The 23,734-nt window shown below is 42.2% G+C and overlaps 1 protein-coding gene across 5 annotated transcripts in view; it reads left to right on the plus strand.

Moving 5' to 3' along the window:
- The window catches only part of LEF1 (lymphoid enhancer binding factor 1), a gene marked incomplete at its 3' end in the record, with an annotated part of 69,197 nt that extends 47,749 nt beyond the window's left edge, over positions 1 to 21,448 (plus strand). For 2 of the 5 annotated variants that reach the window (XM_081998794.1, XM_081998796.1), the window contains 5 exons: positions 1,187 to 1,309; positions 2,013 to 2,175; positions 4,795 to 4,902; positions 8,945 to 8,993; positions 21,369 to 21,448. In XM_081998794.1, the coding sequence (XP_081854920.1) occupies positions 1,187 to 1,309; positions 2,013 to 2,175; positions 4,795 to 4,902; positions 8,945 to 8,993; positions 21,369 to 21,448 (523 nt within the window). Of the gene's footprint in view, positions 1 to 1,186; positions 1,310 to 2,012; positions 2,176 to 4,794; positions 4,903 to 8,944; positions 8,994 to 9,649; positions 9,685 to 21,368 lie in introns of those variants that run through there. The other 3 variants (XM_081998795.1, XM_081998797.1, XM_081998798.1) reach the window with 2 other exon arrangements.
- Positions 21,449 to 23,734: the final 2,286 nt, after the last annotated feature.

The following is a 23,734-nucleotide window of genomic DNA, read 5'->3' on the forward strand; positions in this document are numbered from 1 at the left end:
CCATTCTTGGGGGTTTTTTGTGTGACCTGTAGAAGACGCATTCTCTTGCATGGGGACTTAAGATAGGCCACTTGATAAGTGGTGGGTCCTCTTGCCTATATTTGTGTGGGCTCCACTGGATTATCACTGTCCCTTCACTTCTTTACAGGAGAATGATAAGCATGTCAGGGTGATTGGCAAGAAATCCCATTCTTTCTCCATAGTAAAATGACCTGATTTGGTTACAGGGCTTTGTGCTTGCTTTATTTTGATGGCATGAAGGAAAAGGGCAAGGTGACTTGGGAATGGAGAAAGGAGAGGCTGGATGTGATTCCTTAACCAGCACTCATTCAGCAAACCTTTGGAGCATGAGCTTGCTTTTGATGTTAATGGTGCTTTCCACCAGTTCAAAATAAAGCATACAGGTTTTCTGCTGTGCTTGAGCTTGCAGTGCTCAGCACCTTCAAGTTCCATCTCTACTGTCCTTGAGGATGACCTGGGTTAGTAGGGTGGGATGATTGAGGTAGTGGTACTTTGGTTTTCTTTACCATTTTCCTTCTTGTACAAACAAAAGGAAGGTTTATTTAGGACAAAAGTCTCTCCCCCCTCCCCCACTTCTTCTGGAGTGCAGGATTTTTTTCGTTTATTTTAAGCGTTTGAGGAAAGGATAGTGAATTTAGGTGCAGTGGTGTTAAAATCTTTCAGCTTAAGTACTTTGCAAAGTAAGAGATTCCTTAGAGAGCCATCAGGGACTTCTTGAAAAGACTCTTCTTTTATTTTATTTGTTGCTGCATGGCAGTTCCCTCCTTTGCATTGGCTGGTGGTGGATATTTTAAGAATGTTTATATCTTGGTGTGGAAATACAGTTTTTGGTTAAGAAATGTGTATTTTTATTGCTAGTCGGTGCAACAGTACAACCATTAAATGTTTCTCCTGTGCATTGCTAAAACTGTTTGCCTGAAAGTTAATTACAACTTAGAAACTTAGTTACGACCAAAATGTTGACCGATTTGTTTGCTTGTTTTTTTTCTTGAATAAGTGGGCCACAATGCACAAATCTTAGCCAAATATTTTTTCATGCGCTCTTAAAGAATTGTCTTCCATTGCAAGCTCTAGCATTTGCATTCTGGGGCATCCTGCTGCTGTCATAAGTGTTTGATGCCTGTCTTCAATAGGGTTACAAACCTTCCTTTGTTTTCTCTTTTAGGTTTTCACATCACATGATTCCTGGTCCTCCAGGCCCTCACACAACTGGAATCCCTCACCCAGCTATTGTAACACCTCAAGTAAAACAAGAACATCCGCACAACGACAGTGAGCTAATGCATGTGTGAGTCTGCCTTTCTGCACTAGCCCTTAATCTATAAAGGTTTGAGAACTACGGAGAACGGTCAAGGAGGTTCAAAAAAGTGGCTTTCACGTCCTCTTTGAATTTTAACTCTTCTCCTATAACTAAAACAGTAGATGTGGGATAGTGTTTGGGAAGAGTAATGAGTTATGAAGCCATTTCTCATTCCAGTACAGCACTTCTTAGCTGTCATCTTGATTCAGACGTGATCATGGACCTGTCTACCTGTGGGTATTGCTTGAGTGTGAACTCACAAAATTCTGCTGGAAAAGGTCTTAACTGCAAAATCTACTAGTAAAAAGTAGCCCTTTCGCTTACTACAAAAAGGCAAAAGGCCTAAGAAGTGGATGAGGAGCTATCCTCCTGCCTGTAGCAGTGGCCTTCTAGGGTCCTCTAGGATAGCCATTCAAAGAGAGAATTGAGGCAGGTAATGAATTTGGAGCAAATTCACAGATCAAATGTTACTTGCTAGAGAATGTCAACCTGATGTCCTCCCCGAGTATTAAATTAAGTCAGTTCTCTGAGAAGATATGAAAGCAGATGGGACATGACCGCTGAAATTCTCATTCTTACTACCTAATGCTACTGTAACCACAGGTTGATAATTTTCCATTGGGGTTTTTTAGGCTGAAGGTAAATGGATGCTTTTTTTCCCCTCCTTTCCCTTTTCCCCACCACGTTTTAGGAAGCCTCAGCATGAACAGAGAAAAGAACAAGAGCCAAAAAGACCTCATATTAAGAAACCTCTGAATGCTTTCATGTTGTACATGAAAGAAATGAGAGCGAACGTTGTAGCAGAGTGTACTCTGAAAGAAAGCGCTGCTATCAACCAGATTCTTGGCAGAAGGGTATGTAAAGGATGGTGCGTGTGCCCTCACGTGTGCTGCTAATTTGTGTGTGTGTTTCCCTTTAGTTGGGTGTGATGGCTCACTTTCTGCTTGAGGTGCTAACTAATGTGCAACTATCGAATTAGCTATAGAAGATAAAACGTGCAACTAAAAATAAAAGGAGTATCTTGATTTTCTTTTTTCAGCATTAGCAACATCATCAAATTGGTGTCTGTTCCTCTCATGTCATGGTGTCAGCACCTCAGGCATGAAATATCCTCATTCACACATGGCAGGAGCATTCATATCACCTTCTGGGTCCTCCCTTAGGCTGGCATCCATCAGAGCAGGAGGGGATCATTTGAAGATGAACACTGGATGCCAGTGGAGATGGAACTCAAACGTGAATATAACATGGTCCAGTTGTAAAGTCATGTAGGTTGGGAGGGACCCGTGGAGGTTATTTAGTCCCAACACCTGCCCAAAGCAGGTCCAGTTACATCAGGCTGCTCAGACACTTGTCCAGTTAAATTGTGTCTCTAAAGTAAACAGCCAAGTACTGATGATCCTGGTATGTGTCCCAGAGGCTTGCTGAGAGCCGTTTGCTTCTCTGGCATTGTAGGAGTGTTTTGTTCTTTCCGTGCTCTGAAAACAAACATGCAGGCCAACCCACAATTACAAACTTCATGTTCACGGTCAGTGTTGTTCTTCCAAAGGAAAGCAGCAGAGGTAAATGTCCATTTTGCCCTTGACTGCCCCGGAAATGAGAAAAGGGATGACTTTTGTATTGGTCTGAGTTTGAGTAGGGGTTATTCAAATCCCCTTGCTCAGTGAACCCCTCTCCTTGACCACTGACTAAGGCAGTATTGAGAAGCACTGCAACTCTCTGAAAACCCTGTGCTTTTTAAGTGGGAAGTCAGTACACGACCTTAACTGCTCCTTCTCTGTTACAATCTGAAGACTTCCCTCCCGCCCCCAAACAGAGCAGAAATCTATTGGTACTTGTCCTGATTCCTACAGCCTTCTGCCTTCTCTCTGGTGTTCTTGTTAGCTCCTCTTAAAGGACATCTTGGTGTTTGCCTTTTCCATTCTTTCATGCAAGTCTCTAGGATCTTGTTTTCATTCTCACTTCCTCAGTAATTGATCGTAGTTGCTTAGTATGTCAGCCTTGTTTTCTTGGCCTGAATGAGGGCAGTGGCTTACTTATCTCCATTTTAGTAATGAATCAAAGCCTCAGTGGTCCATTGCCTGCTTTTTCCACAGCTTAGACTCCTCCTTTCAAGTTACTGTTCTCTGTGAAAGTACCTCAAATTCCACTTCTACTGTGGTACAAACAACGCATGAGTTATCCAAGATAATTGCATGGAGATTAATTATTATCAAAAGTTTTATGTTCAGTCATCCCGGTCACTATTCATGATACCCTGTGCCACTCCGGAACAGGAGCCACCTCTGTTCTCAAGAGCTGATGCTTTGCATGCTGCTGGGCTCTCTGATGCCACGGCATAATGTTCACTACTTTCCAGCTTTGGAGTGCACGTGTGGAGTTTGAGAGGTGCAAATGGGCTGAATTGCTGTGCTCTCAGTAACACATCAAACTTGCCAAGTCGAGACAGGCAAGCGCTTTGGTTCACATCTTCTGACATATAACAAAACGACATATTAAATCATACAGATGTGATCTGATCTGAAATCCTAGTTCTGTAAATTATTCTTGCATGAGTGTCTTAATGATTTCACGTCTGTCTGGTTGTGGGTTTTTGTTGGTTTTGTTTTAATAGAATCTTTTTCCCCTGCACTCCCCATGCATGTTGTCGAAGTCAAACAAGAAGACATGTTCAATGCTGCAGCAGTGGAACCTGATTCTAAATAAAAGGCCTTTACTCTGTTTTGGTTCAGGTCTATAATAGATGTTTCAACAAGAACAAAATGATAAGATACTGATGTAGCTGGTGCCTTTTCGTATGTGCAGGTTGTGAGGGGTTGGTTTGTTTTAAAGTATGTAAAAGCAGGAAGTTTATTCCTACTTGGCTGTAGAGGTCAGCTCATGTAATTTGGAAGACTACAATTCTGTGGTTTCTCTATTTTAGAAACTTTTTGCAGTTGCCATTTTCTTCTATTACAAGAAGAAGAAATCAGAAAACAGGTACCTTGAAGCTCAATATACTGAGAGGTGGATCTTGGAACTGAAGCCTGCTGGTGCCCAGAAAGCCCTCTGTGTTGGCAGTGAAAACCTGTGTGCTTAAAAACAAGACAGGGAACTTGCTGCCCTTTAAAAGCCTTTCTGTTTTGTCAGGAGCCAAAGTGTGGTTTTTTGGTTGTTTGGGGGTTTTTTCCTGTTTGTTTTTTTTTTTCTTGGGGGGGGCTGGGGGTGGTGTTAAAGTAATGTTGGGAGAGCATGGTTCTGTGAGCAGATTATTCGGTGAGCTCTGTTTCCATAAATGACTTTTTGTCTTGCAGTTGCAGAGCTGACAAATGCCTGAAAGTTGGTTAATAAACACGGTGCTTGTAATTGGTCATGAATTTCATTTTTGCAGTGTGGAAGGACTGAATCAAAGTGACAAAAACACTTGCTCATGTCATCTCTTGCCTAGGTGTGAGTTATTTCCTAGGCTAATGCTATGTTTATTTTGTTTGCAGTGGCATGCTCTCTCTCGTGAAGAACAAGCGAAATATTATGAACTAGCTCGTAAAGAAAGGCAGCTACACATGCAGCTTTATCCAGGCTGGTCTGCAAGAGACAACTATGTAAGTCGGTCACTTGAAGGCTGCTTTTTTTTTTAAATTAACTTCCCTTACCTAACTTTTTTTTTCTTTCTTCTTTTTCTCTTTACTTGTGGAAAGTTCTGGATGGAGGGATGATGAACAAACATATAACATAAGCCTTATATTTGTTTGAACTTCAAGCATCCAAAAGACTTGAGATTTTGTTATTGTTGTTGAAATCCTTCTCATGAAGGTCACAGTTTTTGAGGGGAAAAAATTAACATGGAAAGCAATTCCGGCCCCCTGCACCCCCCCCCCAAGGCAATGCCCAGTACTGACTGAAAGCTTATGTTCTACTGTACAGCTGTGAATTTTCTATAATGTTCTGTTCAATCACTTGCTATGCAGAAATCTTCTCTAGACCTAAGCAACAAAGGGGTCTCTCTCAAGAGAACCGAAAGCCCAGGGGTCTTAATGCAGACTGAACTTTAGCTGAAAGTAATTCAGAATGGTCCATCTCTGAAATAAAGCCTGCAAAATTTGTATAAGTAAACTTCATGGTAGATCCTGCTTTTATGCCATTTGGTGAAGTTAAGAAGTTTTATTACAATTACTCTTATTTTATAATTAAATGTCAAACAAGTGTTAATAGCATGTTGCACAGCTTGCACTGCACAATTATACTATTGTGCTTACAATGAGCTGTCAGTGTAGTCTTATGTTATGAAACTCTCAAGCTGCAATCCTGAGAGACTGATGTTAGCCTGAGATCTGGGCTCCTTTCCATCTTCCCATCAGCTGTGGCATTATTTACTGTGATAGGAAGTGTACATGCTGTATCTGGCTCAGATTTCCATCTGTATTAGGTGGACAGTAGTATTTCTCTACTTCCGTGACGTCTTGTGGACATTAAAGATAGAGATATCTAAATATAATGTTAACAGAAACAGTAGAAGTACCCTACATTTCCAATCCAGTACAGCTACTGTTCAGCTTAAACAAAATTTTCATTGTAAGCGAGAATATCTTAGGGAGATCTCTGGCATGGAAGTCATTGACACAGAGACTACATCATCATCTCTGAAGCAAATCCTTAGGTCTTGCTGACATCCATGCCCGCTTTTGTAAGCACAGACACTACTGTAATCCCTAGCAGCTTGTTTCTGCTGGTTTTATACAGCCAGGGAGGTTTAGATTGGATATTAGGAAAAATTTCTTCACTGAGAGGGTGGTCAGGCATTGGAACAGGCTGCCCAGGGAGGTGGTGGAGTCACCATCTCTGGAAGTGTTCAAAAAACGTGTGGATGTGGCGCTTCAAGACATGGTTTAGGGAGCATAGTGGCACTGGATTAATGGTTGGACTTGATGATCTTGAAGGTCCTTTCCAACCTTGTGATTCTGTGATCTTTTCTAGCAAATGAGCTGTTGTGACCTGACGCAGGTAGGGTTTATTTTCAGTAACCAGACCATGTCAACAGAGATGTCTTGAAATATACCTGGAAACAAATTGGGCCTTAGTGACTTACTCTCTGAAGACAAGGGGATTTCAATTGTCTTGAGCTTACTGGAAAATCAAACACTTTGGAGCCTTGGCAGCTCATGCTTACTGGACATCACCCTTCAAGATTGTCCTATGATGCTCGGTCATGTTGACTTTGAGAACTTAAAGTGTTTTGCCACAGCCTACTGCTATACAGCACAAGCAGTGGACCTGCGGTTTCTTAAACGCCTTGATAGACATTCGGAGTGTGTAAGGTGGCACGTATGAATTCCCTCTTTGATATGCTTCCAATCTACATCCTGTGCGGAAGTATAGCTCTGACATACTCCAGTCCTATATGTTACAATGGAGAACTCTGCTAGCTTCCTCTTGCAATCCTGCTCTCTGCGTCTCCAGGAATGCACACGTTCGTTGCAGTGGTGGCGAGAAGGTGATCATTGTAGATCACACTTTATCACTGAAACCTTTTAAGGTATAGTCATCCTTTTTTTTCCCACTTCATTTTTTCTAACTTGAGCAGTCAAAAAAATGAAAATGTATTCATTTAGCACAGATATTACTGCAGTATTTTGAGAGTTGGAAGTGACTTAGGGGTGACTCTTCTGTTTCACATGTCTGAATTTCTCAAAAAAGTACAATTAAAAAATATGTACTACTTGGTTTTAATTTTTATATTTTTGTTTGCCTGGTTATTCAGGATTTCAGAAATTTCAAGAAAATGTGAAGTATTGCTATCTAACTATTGACAATATCTGTGTGCTTTTTATTATGTTTTTATGAAGGACACCCAAAGTAGTCCTGCAAAGTTGTGTGATAGTCACGAGAAGGACAGCATTTTCGCAAAGTGGTGGTGTCCGTGTGTGCTGGAGTTCTCAGAAACTACCTCATTTGGGAATGCTGACAACTAGTTTTCAGCCCAGCCTTTTCCTTCTGTTCCTCTGCTATCTTATAGATGGATCTCAGATCAGCTTTCAGTATGTTTTAGCACTTGAAGTCAGCCTGCCATAGAGAATAAAACATAATTTTCTTCCCATGATTTTTGCATGTTAACATCTGCACTTTCCTCTGTAAAGAAGTATTGCCTTGGTGCCTAAGTGATGAAGCGTATTGCTGTGAGTTTCGCAGAGCCCTTGAAATTTGCTTTCTAACTTCTAGTCTTGGTCCCATCTTTGGGAGCTCGCTTAGAAGGCATTGCCCAGCCCTCTTGCCAGCCTCAGGATGAATAAGGACAGGAGCTCGAGTCGGGCAGGCCCAGACTGTCGGAGCAGACTGGAGACTATGTAAATCCATCTGCCATACCGTAGCCTGTTTGGAGCCCTCGCTTGCTGTCCATCAGTGAGCGCTTCAGTGGTTTGAGAGGGTTTCTCGCATCACCTGCTGCCTGTCCCGTCGCCTTGCAGAGCTAGCTAATGGAAAGGTGCGTCCCTCCACCTCAGCCCTTCCAGTCTGTGGCTGCCGCCCGTGGCGCGGTCTGAGCCAGGAGACGCACTGATGGCTGCCAGCCGTGCTGAGTGAGGTAACCTCTGGCTGGGGGGCAGAAGGATGGACAGCAGGCTGCAGTCCCGCTTACAGCAACTGCACCAAGGTTTGCCAGAGCTCCTCTGTTAGAGCCTGTCCTGGCAGCTTGAAGGCTTCCTTAAAATATAAGAGGATGTAACTTTTTAAAAACCAACAACAACAAAAAAAACTTTGACTGAAAAAAAAAATCTTTGACTGAAAAAAATAAAGAGAAGTCATATGGAGGAATATCAAAGTGGCAATTAGGGCGATGCAAGATGACTGAGGTTTAAAATTGTGGGTCTAAACTGACCTTCTGTTTCCTGAAAGACTGTGCGAACCAGGAGCTCTGGCCCTTTCCGTAGATGGGGCTGCAGGAGAAGGCTGAGCGTGTGGGTTGGCACGTTGAGCCTGCGCCAGCACGCTGGTGCCAGTGTGGTATCCAAGAAAGACAGCTGCCAGACATCCATTTCTGTCCTGCACCTCAGTCATGTTAAAGGTGCTGCGCTGTACAGCAGTCTGCTGTTTGCTTGTTGCACAGCGCGTTCTCCAGGCACAGCCATATGAGACTTGGCTTTTGTTAAGGTACAAGCATTATCAGAACGGTTGTAGTTGGTTGGTTTGCACCCTGGGGACAAGTCATGGTCGTCCTAGGTACTTTCAACACTCTGTCTGCTGTTGCCATGTATGACACTGTAAGTATCTGAATGTGTGAATAGTTCTTGTAAGAGCCATAAATTACGATATCAACATACGTGTCATCAGATTATTAAGCATGAGAAGTCTTTTAGATGCTTGCGGCTGCCAGCGTTATTTGAAAAACTGCCAGAAATTGTAATTCCATGTGGATATAAAAACGTATATTGCTCATGTGTGCGTTTCTCCATAGATGCTGAGAGCAAACCTTGTTAGCATTGAAACAACTGGAAGTGGGTTAGAAAAGGCTTTAGCTACCCTGAAAACAATTGCTTTTTTCCTAACTGCTTTCTCAGCGTCCAGATGGCTTTTGTTTCTGTACTGTGAGGTGGGGGAGCAACAAAAGAGTTCTGTGCATGTAATAGTACAGTAAAATTTCCTATTTTTCAGGGGAAGAAAAAGAAGAGGAAGAGAGAAAAGTTGCAGGAATCAGCATCAGGTAGGCCATGACCAACTCTTACTTACCATTCACTTCAGGTATATTTTAGAAACCAGGGCTTGCGCTAGTTAATTTTTACATGCTTTTCTCTACACTCGCTTCTGATGGATGTTTTAAGATACTTCGCTTTGAATGCAAGCTTGTGAAAATTAACACAATACGTGTCTCCTTTCCTGTACGCCTTTCCGTGCAGCAGTCCTGACAGCATCCACATCTTTGGCTGAACTTAGACATTGCTGCAATCACGGTCCTGCTTTACCTGTGCTTTTCTCCTCAACCAATGTTGTATCATCCTTAGATATAACTGTGTCTCAAATACTGTGTGGGATTATTGGACACTAGAAACTTCACACTGACCTTTTTGTAGCCACTATTTTTTTATCGCTGTATTTTACATTTCTATGTACACTAACAGCTGCCTAGTAGGTTGGCTAAAAGCATCAGTGAGGTCTCCTCTTTGCCTGTAAAATATATATAAAGAAACACCCTGTTTTCCCCAACAAAAATGGCTGGTATAAGAACCATAAAAAAAAAAACCAAACAACAAAACCAAAAACACATCAAAAAATCCATGTAATACTGTAGCAAACAAACTTATTTGGAATGTGCAAAAGCTCTGTAACAGAAATTTGTTAAAGGAAAACAATTTTCTACAGGTACAGGCCCCAGAATGACAGCTGCCTACATCTGAAGCATGGTAAGAACATCTCTAAAGCTTTCCTGATGATAAAACTGAATTGTAAAATAATCTTTCTTATAAATTTTATACAATAATATGAATTTAGCAAAAATTGCAGAAGTATCATATCCCAAAGCTAATGTTACTTTGACTACTGATGGTTTTTATACCGGCTATCTATTAGGCGTTCACCATTTCACTACTTAACCTTAATATTTTCAAACTGACCATACCTCACTGACGTGCTGCAAGTCTGCCTGTGAAGCACAGGGATGGGTTTATTAAGCAGTGCAAACCCTCCCAGCCAGCAGACTGCCACAGTTCATAAGAGCAGGTTAGGCACTGGCTTCAGAGTGCGTTTTATGTGCTGACGTCTACAAGATGCTGGCTGGCTGGGTACAGTTGTTACAGATTTATTCACCTGTGTACTAACAAAACATCTGCTAAGAAAATGGGACTGTATTTCAGTTATAGCAGGAGTTTCTCCCTCAACTGTACAGTGATATTTCATGTGTGGTGCAGGTTGATTTTTTTTTTTCTGTTGTTTCATTTCCAGTGTGTGTGTTCCCTCTTCATATCACATCATCTGCACAGAAGGTGGAAGGACTAGTGATTACACATACCTAGTAACACCATCTAGTCTGCTTGTGAGTGCACACAGCACCACAGCGAAATGCTCATTTCTCAGTGTTTGCATTGGAAGGCTGGTCCTTCTTTTCCTCTGTGTTATATGTTTTCTAGTAAGAATGGCATTCATTTGACATAATAGTTGCTTCTACACTGTCTAATTAACCCAGACTGCTCTCGGGAGATCCCTGAGAATTCCATGTAAAAAAATAAACACTTTCTAAACTCCCCTATGCATTACAACAGAAATGGGCTCTTTATCTCCTCTCCCTCTGCCTTTTCTGGCCACATGATCCTCTTGGCACTCGGAGAGCGATCAGCAGAGCAGCCTCCCGTTGGCCCTCTGCTCTGCTTGGACTTTCAGCCAGAGAAAGACATGTTGTTTGCTCTGTGCAGTGTGTCAGCTGTCAGTCAGCATGATTCAGGCCTCTTCTGTAGTTCTGCCATTATGCTGGTTAGTCTAACCTTCATTGGGTTTAAGAGTTTTGGGGTTTGTTTTTAAAGCAGAAGTAAAGTGAAAAGGCAAATGCATGCTCTTTTTTTGTCCTGCTAAAGCAAAAGTTTTTCAGGCAAGCAGGCAGTCTTGCCCTTCGCAATATGCCTGAGTCTTGCTTATTTTAGATGTGGATTGCAGCACTTGGGTTCCTTAGCCTATACAACAAATGTAGCTGTAAATTATCATTAGTTACAATAACTGCCGTAAGTATTGTACCTATTAAAAAAAAAGGCAAGTGATTTAACCTTGAGTTTTATAATTGATATTTCAGCTTAGTTGCCCAGGTCCATGATTGTTGTATTTTACCCTCTGATGTTAACACAGTACCAGTAAGAAAAACACACATAATTTTATCTGAATTGACTCAGAGCACTCATTTAGGATTGAAATACAGCTAAGGTTGAAGTGACAGTTAAAAACCAGGGGATATTTGGTTTCTTGGATGCCTTACAGACTAAGGATGACTGCCTTGCCTACACTGAACTACTTTTGTTGGAGTTTCTCTGTTTGCGTTTTCCATAGTAGAGGATGAGTAGAAATAGGAGAGGATGAATATTCTGAGTGTGTGGATTTTCTCCCTTTGCCTTTTACCTCTGCCTTCCTTCCCCTTAAGCTCAGGAATGGTATGGAAACTGTAGCTAATACCTGTCTCTCTGTCGTTCTGCAATTTATAACAGTACGAAAACAGTAGATACCTTCTTCCACTGAAGGGGGAATGTGCTGTTGACTCCATATATGCTCATGTAGGCAGCCTCGCTAAATGTTGCGTGCCGAGTGAATGCTCTCCACTGGAGACGTACAGATGTGCTCTAGCTGGAAGTAAATGCGCAGAATGATTTAGAGAACCTGAATCAGCCAGACTTCAAAGTAAACTTCTGAAGGTTAAGACTCTTGCCCTTTGCAAGCCTAATCCAAAGAATGTTTTGCCCACAAGCGTAATATCTTACCAGGCCCACAGCAGAGCTGTTGTAGTCTCTACTGGATGGAGATAATAAGTTTGGGAATGCCTTTCAGTGAGTGCCGCAAAGAGCTCTTGAAGACAGGAAAACACTAGCTTTCTTACTCCTATGGATGGTGCAAGGAAGAGGGTGAAGGAGGGTGGGAGGTCTGGGAAGGAGACAAGCGTTCTGTTATCTGAGAAGAATCAGAAATGAGTAGGTGGCAAGAAGAAGAAAGAATCTCGAGATCAGCACAAAGGAGATCAGCAGGGCTGTAATTATGGTGATGTAAGTGAGAAGGATGAAATGGTGGGAGGGTTGTGTAGTGGGATGTTCAGAGGAAAGTAACGGAAGAGACATGCAAACAGAAATGATTTCAAATACTGTGAAAGTTTTGGGTGTTTTGTTGGGGTTTTGTTTTGTCCAAGAACACTTCAGGACATAACTGACTTTTACGGTGGACCTCTAACCTGCTTTTTGGTTTGGACATCATTTGAGTGGTGAAGTCAAGGTGGTAGTGTTAAGTTGTTCCTCTTCCTGGGGCTGTACACCGCAGCAGGCTTCTTAACAGCTTCACTGTTTAGGATTTAGCAGAGTTCTGCAATCTCCGCCAGCCTGCTGAATGGCCAATTTGTAAAACAATTTAATATTAGAGTTCTTTAGGAATACTGTGACCTGGTGCTCCAGTCTTTGCTAAGTTATCCTGGGGTACTCCAAGGCATGTCACTGTTCTTGAAAAGTTGTGAAACCGTCCCCAAGCAGGATTTTGTTTTCAGTTGACATGGCCCAATGTTTGAAATAAGAGTTATTTCTTCAACAAATAGAAGTTATTTATTTCCTTTTGCAATCAGCCAAGAGTGGTGTAAGACCTGATAATGCTAAAAATTAGTTTGGGAGAGGCCGGGAGGGAAGGGGAAATGAGGAAAGCTAAGATTAAGGACCACATAGAGATCGTCTGTTGAGCACCTTTCAGAAAGGTGGATGCTTTCTTGTGACTTTAAACACAGCCTTCTAGAAGACTTGTAAATGGGAGCAATTCTGTGTCAAAAGTGGAGATTCCGGATTTCTTATCCGATTTGACTCTTGGAAGGAAAAAGAGCTGATATTTAGCACTTCAGGAGTATTTTTAAATCAGCAATGAAATAGAAGGGTACTAATGAAAATTTCTTCTGATTGTTCTGCAACTTGGGAATAGTTAACTCCTTATGACTTGCTATGTGCCGTAATTGTAGAAGGCACATCATTTGACATATGGCAGAACGCAACTGGGAAGTTCTCACAAGTTACATAGTTTAACATTGTGTTTTGGCATATCTTCAAGGGCTAAAAAGGGTGATAGAGAAGCTTAGCAGGCATTTGAAAACCTGTGAGAAGTGTATTTGTGGCTTGCAAAAGTCCATGACAATTAGTAGTTAGATTAGCAACGCTTTCAAAAATGAGAAAATTTCACTAATACTGATTTACAATCAGAAGCACTTAAAAGGGTCAGATGAAGACTGTTTAACTTTAAACAATGAATTATCTGTAATCTTTCAAACTTCCTACATGGAAATTGGAGCCAAATTTTGGTGAAGTGATTTCTGGATAGTGTTGTAACAAATAATCTATGGCTGGATTATCTTTTCCTTACTACTTAGAAATAAAATGGAGTGAGATTGTGAAAGCAGACTATAAAGTGGACCAATCTACAGCCAGAATACTGTGGAAAAGAGCCGTCTGATGACTGTGATGATGGTTGAGCATGGGTTTCTGGCCGGCATCCTAGAAAGGAGATGCAAAGAGGATGTGGTACCTTGCTTTCTGGGGCATGTGTTTTCTAACATCACTTGTCCAGTGATCTTGAAATTGCTGCTGGAGTACTTGAAAATGAAAGAAACGCTTCACCCCCTTTCCATACCCCTTGACTGCCCAGAAGCTTTAAACAGTGCCTGGAGGATTTGTGCACAAGTTAGTGTGTGAGAATTTGTGGGGTGATGGTGGTGCAAAGACATGTCGTGATTTGCTTTAAAAATTAAGTTTCCTGGGTGATCCATGTTTTCCTATTCCCTGTTTTGCCTATGAATGGTGGCCTTCAGCATCGGCAGGAGGGGCAGAATGAACAGAAGAGGATTTGCTGAATTGAAACACTTATATTATTGAATACTTGGTCAAACTTCAGCGTTTTTCAGATAGGCATAGAAGTTTCCAAAGACGAAGGGTATAGCCCTCAGAGAGATCCCCTCCTGCAACTTAATTCTGACCTGACATTGATCTTGCCGGCATGAAAGAGAGAAAACCTCCTCTCTTCCAGGCTCTCTGACATCAAGAGAAACGTCAGAAGAGCAAACCTGAAGAAAAGCCGCCTCCTGGTGAGGTGGCAGGTACAGAGGGGCACTGACACCTGCTGGGAGAGATGCGGCAGAGCAGAGTTCCCCAACTCCCTTCACCAGCCTGGCAGAGGAGCCTTGTGAAGTGCAGGAGGGAAGGAAGGAAGGAAGGGTATAAGAGCTACTTTTGGTGCAATCAGAGACTATGGGAAGGATAAGGGTAAGTCAGGGTAGGGGGCAAGCATAGGTTTTCTAAATAAGAAAGCAGCAGAACACTTTCAACTAGACAATCAGCATAGGTGTGGGATTAGAGAAACAAGACACTTTTTTAAACTATTTACAAAACTGTTTTTGCAATTGAATGGTGTAGCACAGTCAGCTATGAGGCTGACCGTCAGCATTTCATGTTTTAAACTGACACTGACAAAGGGCGAAAGTAGATAATTCAGCAGTTGAATGTCTAGAACCTGTTTATTTTGTCAGAAATGCTCAAGTTGTGGATGCTGCTGTGAAGCTACGGATGCCTAATGAAGTTTGAACTCAGTCACATTTACAAGTGATTAAAAAAAGCCCCCCATATCGTTTCACTTCTGAGGTGTTAGCAGTAGGCGACTTGGGCTAGAATGAAAGAACAGTGGGACGACTATTGTTCTAACTCTTCCTGTGGGATAGGGTGGGGACAGGGAGTTGACAGCTGGTGCACCGTTCTTCTCTGGATGAAAACAGATTTTAGTGGATTTTGTAAACTTGCCACTAGATAGAGAATTCTAAGGTCATGAGGAAAACTCTGTAGAAACAAACTGTTTCATAAAGAAAACGTAAGATTTTTGGAACGTGGTTTCATTCCCAATTGGAAGAAAACCTCAGCATTTTAGTGTTCATCTCGGGTCTGTATTGCATTTTCATTTTTTAGTGTATTTACATGAAAAATTTCAAAAAGAGAAATTCATACTGTATTCCTGAACAGGCAGAAAGCAAATTGTTATGACATTGTCGGAGTCTTTCCCATTTGCTTCTTGGAGACTAAGCTTGGGTGAAACCTGTGCTCTAGTTTCAATAGAACTGTATTCAAATGTAATTCTGTCACAGTTTAGCAAACTCTAGCACTGGGTTTTGTTTCTGTCTGCCTCTGACTTTTAGAGATTATGATTGGATTGAAGAGGTCTTCTGATACATGTGAATGCAAAACCAACCAAAACAGTAAAACATAACCAAAAAGCCTAAATGTGATGTTGCAAAAGTCACTGCTAACAGAGCCAGCCTTCTCATACCAGTCAGTTCCTCAGTCCTCTACTTTAAGACTCTCTATGCAAGTCATCTTTTACATCTCTGATCCTTTACCCACTTGTTAAGACTGTACCATATGAACAATTTTTGAACGTGTGCAGATTGGAAAGCTGTACAAGGAAGGAAGTGCACAGCAGGGCCAGCTGAAGCACCGCTGCCTGGCCAGTTAAATGTGAGACTGGCAGCCAGTTAGTGTGGGGTTTAGCCTGACTTTTCAGGACACCAGCTTTCCACTGTTCGTTCCAGCGGTAGGAGCAAACGTTGGAAGCGTTTGCGCAGTGCAGGGATCATGGGCACCAGGGTGTAGTGTGCGAGCAGAGTTAGGTGCAACTGAGGGAAACGGTACCAGTGACCATCAGTCTGGATTAGTGTTCTTGCCACAGGCATCAGTAGAGCAGGATTGGGGGGTAAAAGAACTAAGGAGGCTTAACTGAGCAGAGAGACATGACTTCTGAAGTTGCTTCCTCCTCAGAAAAGTAAGATACGTGTTTCCTCATTAAATAAGTTACATCAGAATTAAAACTCGGGAGGTTGAGTCCTCTATCCTTCAGCTTGGGGATACCTGAAATTGCACGAGGTAAAATGTTGCTGCCAAAATAACTGCCTATAATTAGTTTTATGGTGTGTGCATTTGCCTTGACAGTAGCTGAGACTATGTTTTGGTGAACAGTTGGGTTTCTTCCCATATGTGTGTCTTTTGAGATACGCAACAGGAGACTTGTGAATTTTGGACCAGTAGAGATTTTCTGCTGAGATGACTTTAATTGCATCAAAGTGAAGTGGATGTGTTTGGATTCTGTAGTGGTTTCTGTGTACTGCTGGTAGTGTTGCTCTGTGGATGCCTGTGTGTAGAAGAGTTGATGAAGCTCAAGCAGATATTCCGGGTACATCTGACGTACCTTTGAAATAGAAATAGAAAGAAACTATTTAAATTATTCCATGTATTAGAAGATTTAAATGTTGAGATTGTCTTTCAAAGTACAGCATAAATTCAACCTATGTTTAATTGTGGCAGAAAAGGTCATCTACAAAGGAAATTTCACCTATGTTATTTCTTTCTTTGGAAAGAATTTCCACTTACTACTTTACTAGTACCTCATGTCTTTTCTGTTACAGCAGGTGAAAACTGAAGTAGCCCCTAGAACTGATGCATCTTTCTTCACAGCTCTCAGTCTATAAAATAAATAATTTAAAAGTCTTCTGAATATTTATTATATGCTGTAAACATACAAAAAGGGGACAAGCTTATTTCTTCCTCCTTTGCAGATCACTTTTAGTATATTATTCCTCTTTAAGAAGCTGCTAGAGACGGCTGTCTGGAAGTAATCTGGTTTTTATTACAAACATGGAACCTCTCTCCCCTCCCACCTCCAACAAGAAAAACATGTCCTGGGTCTTCCAGAAGGATCATTTTAAAGATTGTAGCTCAGTGATAGAGCTTCTAGTTTCATGCTGCCTACACTGGGGGCCTTTGATAAGAGCCCCACCTGCTTTGGCACCGCTGACTTCAGCTGCATGAAGCCGGAGCCCTACAATATCTGGGCGTTCCCCGTGCTGGCACTAACCTGCTCTGGAAGAGGGCTCTGACTCATGGAGAGGGATATTCCCGCTGTTCACTTAACACACCTACCTTAGGCCAAACTAAGAGGACAGAAGTTAGGACTCCAGACTCCACCTGTAGTCAATGAAGAGGTAGTTCCAGGGGTAAGTTATTTCAGGGCATCTAAAACACTAGTGGATAATGTGTTACCAGAGTCTCCATTCACAGTTACCAGCAATGGGCTGAGGCCAACAGTAGCAAAGGGGAAAAAAAAGAAGAAAAACATATTACTGACATAGCTTTAACAGGGCAGTATCTGTTACAGTTTTAGGGTACAATTTTATGTCATTTCTTTGGCAACAAAGGCAGCTTAAAAGGTTTCCTCTGCTGCCTGCTGGTGTCCAGCTCTTGCAGAGAGGGCTTTTTCCTGTCTCCCGTAGGTCTCCCCATCCATGTGCTGTAACAGCTTGTGGGACCCTGCAGCAAATAGGATTACTAAAATGACTGGGGTTTTGTTGGGAAGGGTGGGGTTTTTTTTGTTGTTTTTTTTTGTTTAGAAACAACAAAGGTTGTGGAGTGTTTGTTTTTGCTTGCCCAGAACATTTCAAGGATCTGGTTTAGGCTAACCCCACAAACCATGGCACAGCTGGGCAGGAAGAGGAGCAGACTGCAGCGCTGGCATCTATCTGCTTGTGCTTGAAACGCTCTCCAGCTCTGCTGCTAAAGAAAATACAAAGGGGCTTCACAAACAGTGTGAACCTTTCTGATAAATAATGACCTGGTTTTGCATACCCAAGTGTCTGGAATATTGGATAAACCCTGGCAGTAAGTTGAACATGTTCGTTTTGGACTTCAAAAGAAAATGACAGTTTCAGCTGCTGGGTCCCTGAGTTTGCCATGTTGTTTGAAGTACTGGATTAAAAACCAGGTTTGGAGACCGACTTTTTGTTTGTTTGTTTTAAAATACATATAACTGTTGTTATATGTAGTCTTGTCTCTTCTTACAACTGTATGAAAACAACCTATGGTGGGGAAAGGGGTAGAAGAAAAAGCACGTGGCTTAAAATTTTAACTTTCTCTTGCTTTCTGTGAAGTGTTGTCGCTCTCTTTTACTTTGTACTTACTCCCGTACCGACCCAGGCACTCTTGACTTTCTTCCATAACCTTGTCTGATTAGTATGACCTGGATGAAGCTGCATAATCCTCTCCCTTGTTCTAGAAAAATGGAGATGAGTTAAAGACTAGAGCAGGAGCACAAGGCTCTTGCGGACCCACCCTTCAATCCGTCGCATTCCTAAGCACAGGGAGGACTTCTCATCCCCCTCTGATGCTCTTGCCTTCAGCCATTGAGCCCAGGCTTGCTGGGAGGCTTCAGTTTTACTGTAGTGATTCCTGAAATACAGTTTTATCACTTTTCAGGAGTAAGGATTTTCTTTTGAGACTGAATTATTGTTGAATTTTATTTCTGTTTGTTTCTCGAGGTGGGTTCCGCGCCCCCCCCTTCCTCCTGCAGTCAGATGTACACTGCAAATGGCACAGACAGTGCCTCCTATTGTGGCTCAGGCTCAAGACTTCACATATGTAAAATGTGACTTGCAGCACTTTCTTTGAAGCCTAACCACAGCCAGGGAGCTGTAATTGCAGTCTTTGATTGCGCCGACTTCACTTGTGGATTGGGCTTTGCTAGGGCATGCCTCGCTTGGCGAGACTTCAGCTACAGCCCCCCAGTGAAGCCTTAGATGTGGGAAGTCTCCAGTCTCCTTAGCACATGCCTGTGGTTTCTTGAAAAGAATCCTGATTTGACCTGTTTTATATCTGTAAGGCAACACCATCATCATTCGTATTTTTTAAGTATTATTTGGTTTATCAGCAGCAGAAGCAATTTCCAGCGTGTAGCCTTAATGTGCAGCTGGGGAAAGGCTGGGTTCTAGATAGTGTTTTCAGGACAGCTACTGTGTAATTTGCTGTACTGCAGTATTCGCTTAGAAATAAGGATCTTTGGGGCTTCGCTGTGCCTGTCCCCTTGCAGAATTACAGTAGCATCTGCAGCCTCTCTGGGAGCAGGGGGTAACTGGGAGCTGAGAGGGGCTATGGACAGGAGGCAGGCGCTGTGAAAGCTGCCTCTGGATTGAGAAAGAAGCGATGGCTGCTGCTTGAAAAAGCTGAGGACCAGAGCAAGGCCGCGGTCGTTATTTTAACCTCCTAACTTCAAAGACAGCTTGCTGGTAAGGGAAGGGGGGAGGAGGCAGGGAACCATCTCAACAGAAGAGCATTTCATTTCCTTCAGTGAAGTAGACATTCCTGGCTGCTAATGGGGAGTAGCTCTGAATCACGGCGCTTGTATCAGACTGCTGTGAACTACTGGCCTGGCGCCTCAAGGCCATTCCTCAACAGGAAGCTGAATGTTTTCATGTAAGACTGAGAGGAAAACCTTCCCAGGAAGAGCAACCTGGACCAAACCTTTGAAAATCCGGGATGAAAAGGCACAAAATAAATATAAAGCTGCAGGGTGCTCTCCCCAGTGTTCCTCTGCTGTTTGCTTGGCTTCTCTTTTCGTGCTCCTTGGAAAGGTAGAGCCCTTCGCAGCTCTTTGATCCGCATGTGTTACGGAGCACTGTGCTACTTTTACTTTATAAAAAAAAAAAAAAAAAAGGCAGGAAGCTCAGGCAGCTTTTTTTAGTTGGGACTTGGGCTGGTTTTATGAGGAAGTAGGAACTGAATTAGTCAATACAGACCACCTCTGTTGAAACCACTGGTTTGCCAGTGGACTTTCAGCTGTGTTGTTTAAGAGGCCACAGTGGCTTTAAATGTCCTTCTGTGGCTACCAGCAGCAGGTGAAAATTATTCATTATGTATTAGGGATGGTGGCATTTGGGGGAGGAGACAGCATCCTTCAAATGAAAGCTACACAGGACAGCTGGATATAAATTTGTGCTTGTTCTTTCTACCTTACCTAGTCTGCAGCTAAACTTCAGTGTCCTCAACTTTCCTTTCCACTAAAACAATGGTCACATGGGTGGCCTCTGAGAAGTCAACTTGTTTGGTAAGATTTTTGGGGCCTCAGCTTATGCTCACTAAAATCAAAGGGTCCAAAATCCGTTTTGGAGGCTTTGTACCCTGGAGTACATTAGCCTGCATAACACCGTATTCAGGAGATGTACTCAACCAGTACAGGCACAGTGCTTTGCATTGTTGTGGCTTACATGGAAGCTGCAAGCAGACGGGAGGTGGGTGCCCAGTCAGTTATAAGTGGCCCTGGTTTAAATACTGCTCCTTAATATTTGATTAATTCTGCTTGTGGCTCTTACAAGCTAAAGCAGTCTATTGTGATCAGTCTAACAGAAGTTTGACTTGTGGTTTAAGCCATTTTTTTCATAAACTTGTTCTGTCTTGCCATGTGTGATTCAAGGTGCTGGCAGAGTATCTTCTTTGTGTGACTAAGCATTTTGTTGTTTCTTCTCGTGAAAACTCACTCACCTTCTCCACTGAACTGCACTCCTGTGCTAATTCTGGTCAGTCTCAACAGCTCTGCTCATTGAACCCCCTTCTTGTTTAGCAGCTGGGTAGTATCTGGAGGCCTAGAGGTTAACACAGATTTTGTTGAGGTACTGATAATGCTGGAACTGTTACCGGAGAGCATGTGTCCCTCTGTGGAAAAACGCCTGACTCATTAGACAGTCTTTGGGTGGAGTCCCTGTTACAAGCCAGTTGTCTGGGTCAGAAGGAGAGGGGTGATGGTTGAGTTAGCAATTGTGCAAGTCAGCTGATGTAACCCAGAGACCTAATGCTGAAGAATTGTTCCTCTCTGGATGAGCAATACCTATATGGCTTACACTGTTGGCCTTTTCACATCCTGTAAGAACGTAAGTTCACTATGATTTTGGAAGTTTTTAACTGCTAGGTAAGAGGTCGTGGCTCTTATGCAACTGGAAGATGTACCTTACCCTGCTGAAGAGCAGAACGAGTCCTCCCCAGTCATGTAGATGCATGGTAGGGTCAGTGTTCATACAGGCCTCACCCACCACATTCCTCTACCCAGCTGCATCCAGAACGTTTCTTCACTTCTGCAGGGAACAGAGCTTAAGGCTCTAAAGTAGAGGTTTAATTGACCTCAACCACTGTAGTACCAAAGCCTGAGGATGTCTGGTTTTGTAACAAATATCTGGGTCAAATGTTGTAGATAAATAACTCCCTTTTGTAGTGGATTTCATTTATGTAGTATGTTGAATGTCTAAATAGATTAAAGCCCCACCTTTCTAGTTGGTGTGGACACCTACTTACAATCCAAAGTACTCTCCATAAATATTCTTGGCAAACTTGATGGAAGAGCTAATAGCAATACTCTGCACTTAACTTTGACAGTGCAAAGGACACATTCCACAACTAGACTTGAGTCACAGAGTTACAGTGACCCATCACCAGCTTCTCTAAAGGATTTAAAAAAAAAAAAGAGTTCATAGTCTTCATCTCTCTTTCTCTCTCTCCTTCTCCCTTCCCTGTAGGTGGGAAAAGAAATACTTTCTCAACTTGTAAAGCAAAGGCGGCGACACCAGGACCCCTTCTGGAGATGGAAGCTTGTTAAACCCTAGGTGTGTCCTTCATCCACACAGACCGCCCCAAGGAGTCTGTCTAGGATGTCATTCACCCTGATGTCACTGCTAGAGAGACTGAATCATAAAGACAATCACTGCCAAAATCCTCCACTATCACAAGGTCCAGCCCCAATATATAGAGCAAATGAGCTCCTGGGTCAGCAGAGCAGCTTTTGTCTTCACTCCACCTCTGCCTTGTACTCTTAAGCCTCTGTCTCGTCTGTGTCCATACCGAGTCAGCAAGCAAAGTAGCATGGCTGTCTGCCTTCTTCAGCCAAGAGAATAATGTAGACCACAGCTGCCCCATACAGCACATCGAGGAATGGAATTTGCCTGGACCAGGATGACACACTCAACCTTCTTTTTATTTAATGGTGCGACAGGATCAATTTTGGTTTTAGCTTTTTTTAAGAAACTTGAATGCTTTTATATTTTAACTTTTAGTTTGTAATTTCTTTGGTGTATATTTTACTAGGTATGAGCTTCTAAACAAGTGTCAGAAATTCTGAAATACTTTTTAAATAAAAGGTTTTTTTTTTTTTCTGCCAGAGGAAAAACCTGTATGGAAAAAAGGTGGCTTTTTTTGTTAAACTATTTGTAACAAATAGTGGCCTCTCAGTCTATATAATACAGTGTCCTATAGAACTAAATAAATGTAACAACAGTCAGCTGGTCAGTAGACACATCAGTCTTGCATCATCTACTCTCTAAACATAAGCAATACATCCAGCAAATCTGACTGCAGTGAGTTCTCCTTCTCGCCCATTCCCGTTCTCCTTGTAAAAAGCCCAGCACTTGAATTATTACTTCAATTGTTCTGTATTTGTATCTGTTTTTGTTAGCCTGTTAGTGGGATTTTATGCCAGTTGTTGAAATGAGCATTGATGTACCCATTTTTTAAAATAGTAAGGCACAGCCTTTGCCAAAAATACTGTCAATTGATTTTTTTTTTTGTCATTCCAGTTTGAGTTAATGTGCTGAGCATTTGTTTTTTAATAAAAGCTTTGTAATAAAACTAAAGTCAATTGTCTAGCTTAAAAAAAAAAAAAAAAGGCAGCTCACGCTTGATGGAGTAGAATCCCTCAAAGGTAGAAGCAAGCCCAGGAAGCCACAGTCACTTCTAAGGCTGAAGACTTCTGGTTCAGTATTCTCTTGTAGGAAATGCAATGTGTCTGTTAGGTAAGCAAACAGTCCAAGTAAAGTAATTTTGGAAGATTACTTTCTTTTTCTTCCTGAAGAGAGCAGAAGTCATTTGTTTTCATACCAGGAGTAAGGAATGGGCAGGCTCAGTGATCTCTCAGTTAGATTTGGCCCAAGTGGAAGTAGCAGGGTCTGTAATTCCCTCCATCTTTGATTTCCTACTAAAATCTTAGTGAACGCAGAAATAGTTTTTAAGCTGATGATTAGGAATATGGATTCCGTTCTTTCTGGATGCAATCCTTACCCATACAAGGGATAGAAGACTACAGTTACATTTTTTATAGCTGTGTAAGTTAGCCTGCAGCCAGGGACTGGAGCTGGCTTCAGAATGGGCTGCAGAGGGCCTGGTTTCAGGGTGTCAGATCCAGGGAGTCAGCATGGCCTGTCTGCTGCCAGTGGTGCCCACGAGACGTTCCTGCAATAGCAAGCAGCTCCTCTGCACGCTTCAGAACTGAAAACATGGGCATTCTGAGTCTGTCAGTCCCCAAACACTACCAGCAACTTCTCTGACACCTTTACCCTTTTGTTCAGGGACTGGTATTCCACAGCTTTGAAAAACAGACACAGCTCCTGACTTCTACTAAAGGACTTCAAAAGGAAAACAACCCCACTGTAGCCAAACTATTCCAATGGTTTGTGAGCTCCACTGCAAAGGAAGTATTATGAACTGTACATCAAATCAGCATACCTTTTATTCTAGCTCCTGAATCTTGTTCGGTGTGAGACTGAACTGAGTCACGCTTGAGCTACAAGAAATTATATAGGTGAGTTACTCCCATGGAAGCTTTGTGATTAAGGGTCAGTTATAAACAATCTAAACTGTTGCGTAAGAAATTTCATAATTCAAAATGTTATAAAACAGCTTCCTCTTAAACCAGCATGCACTGCACACAAACCCAACTGTAAGAATGTAACCTGCATATTAGTCCTTGCAATATTTATTTCTATCAACTAGTGATTATTTTAACAAAAAGCAAAACAAGTGACCAGGCAAGGGAATGCTCTCAGGGCAGGAGAAAAGACCTTTGAGAGAACAGCAACTGTATACTGGAGTTTTGCAAGACTTGGCTACATTT

This window comes from Phaethon aethereus, assembly GCF_964289735.1.
Source record: "Phaethon aethereus genome assembly, chromosome: 4".
Taxonomy (NCBI): domain Eukaryota; kingdom Metazoa; phylum Chordata; class Aves; order Phaethontiformes; family Phaethontidae; genus Phaethon; species Phaethon aethereus.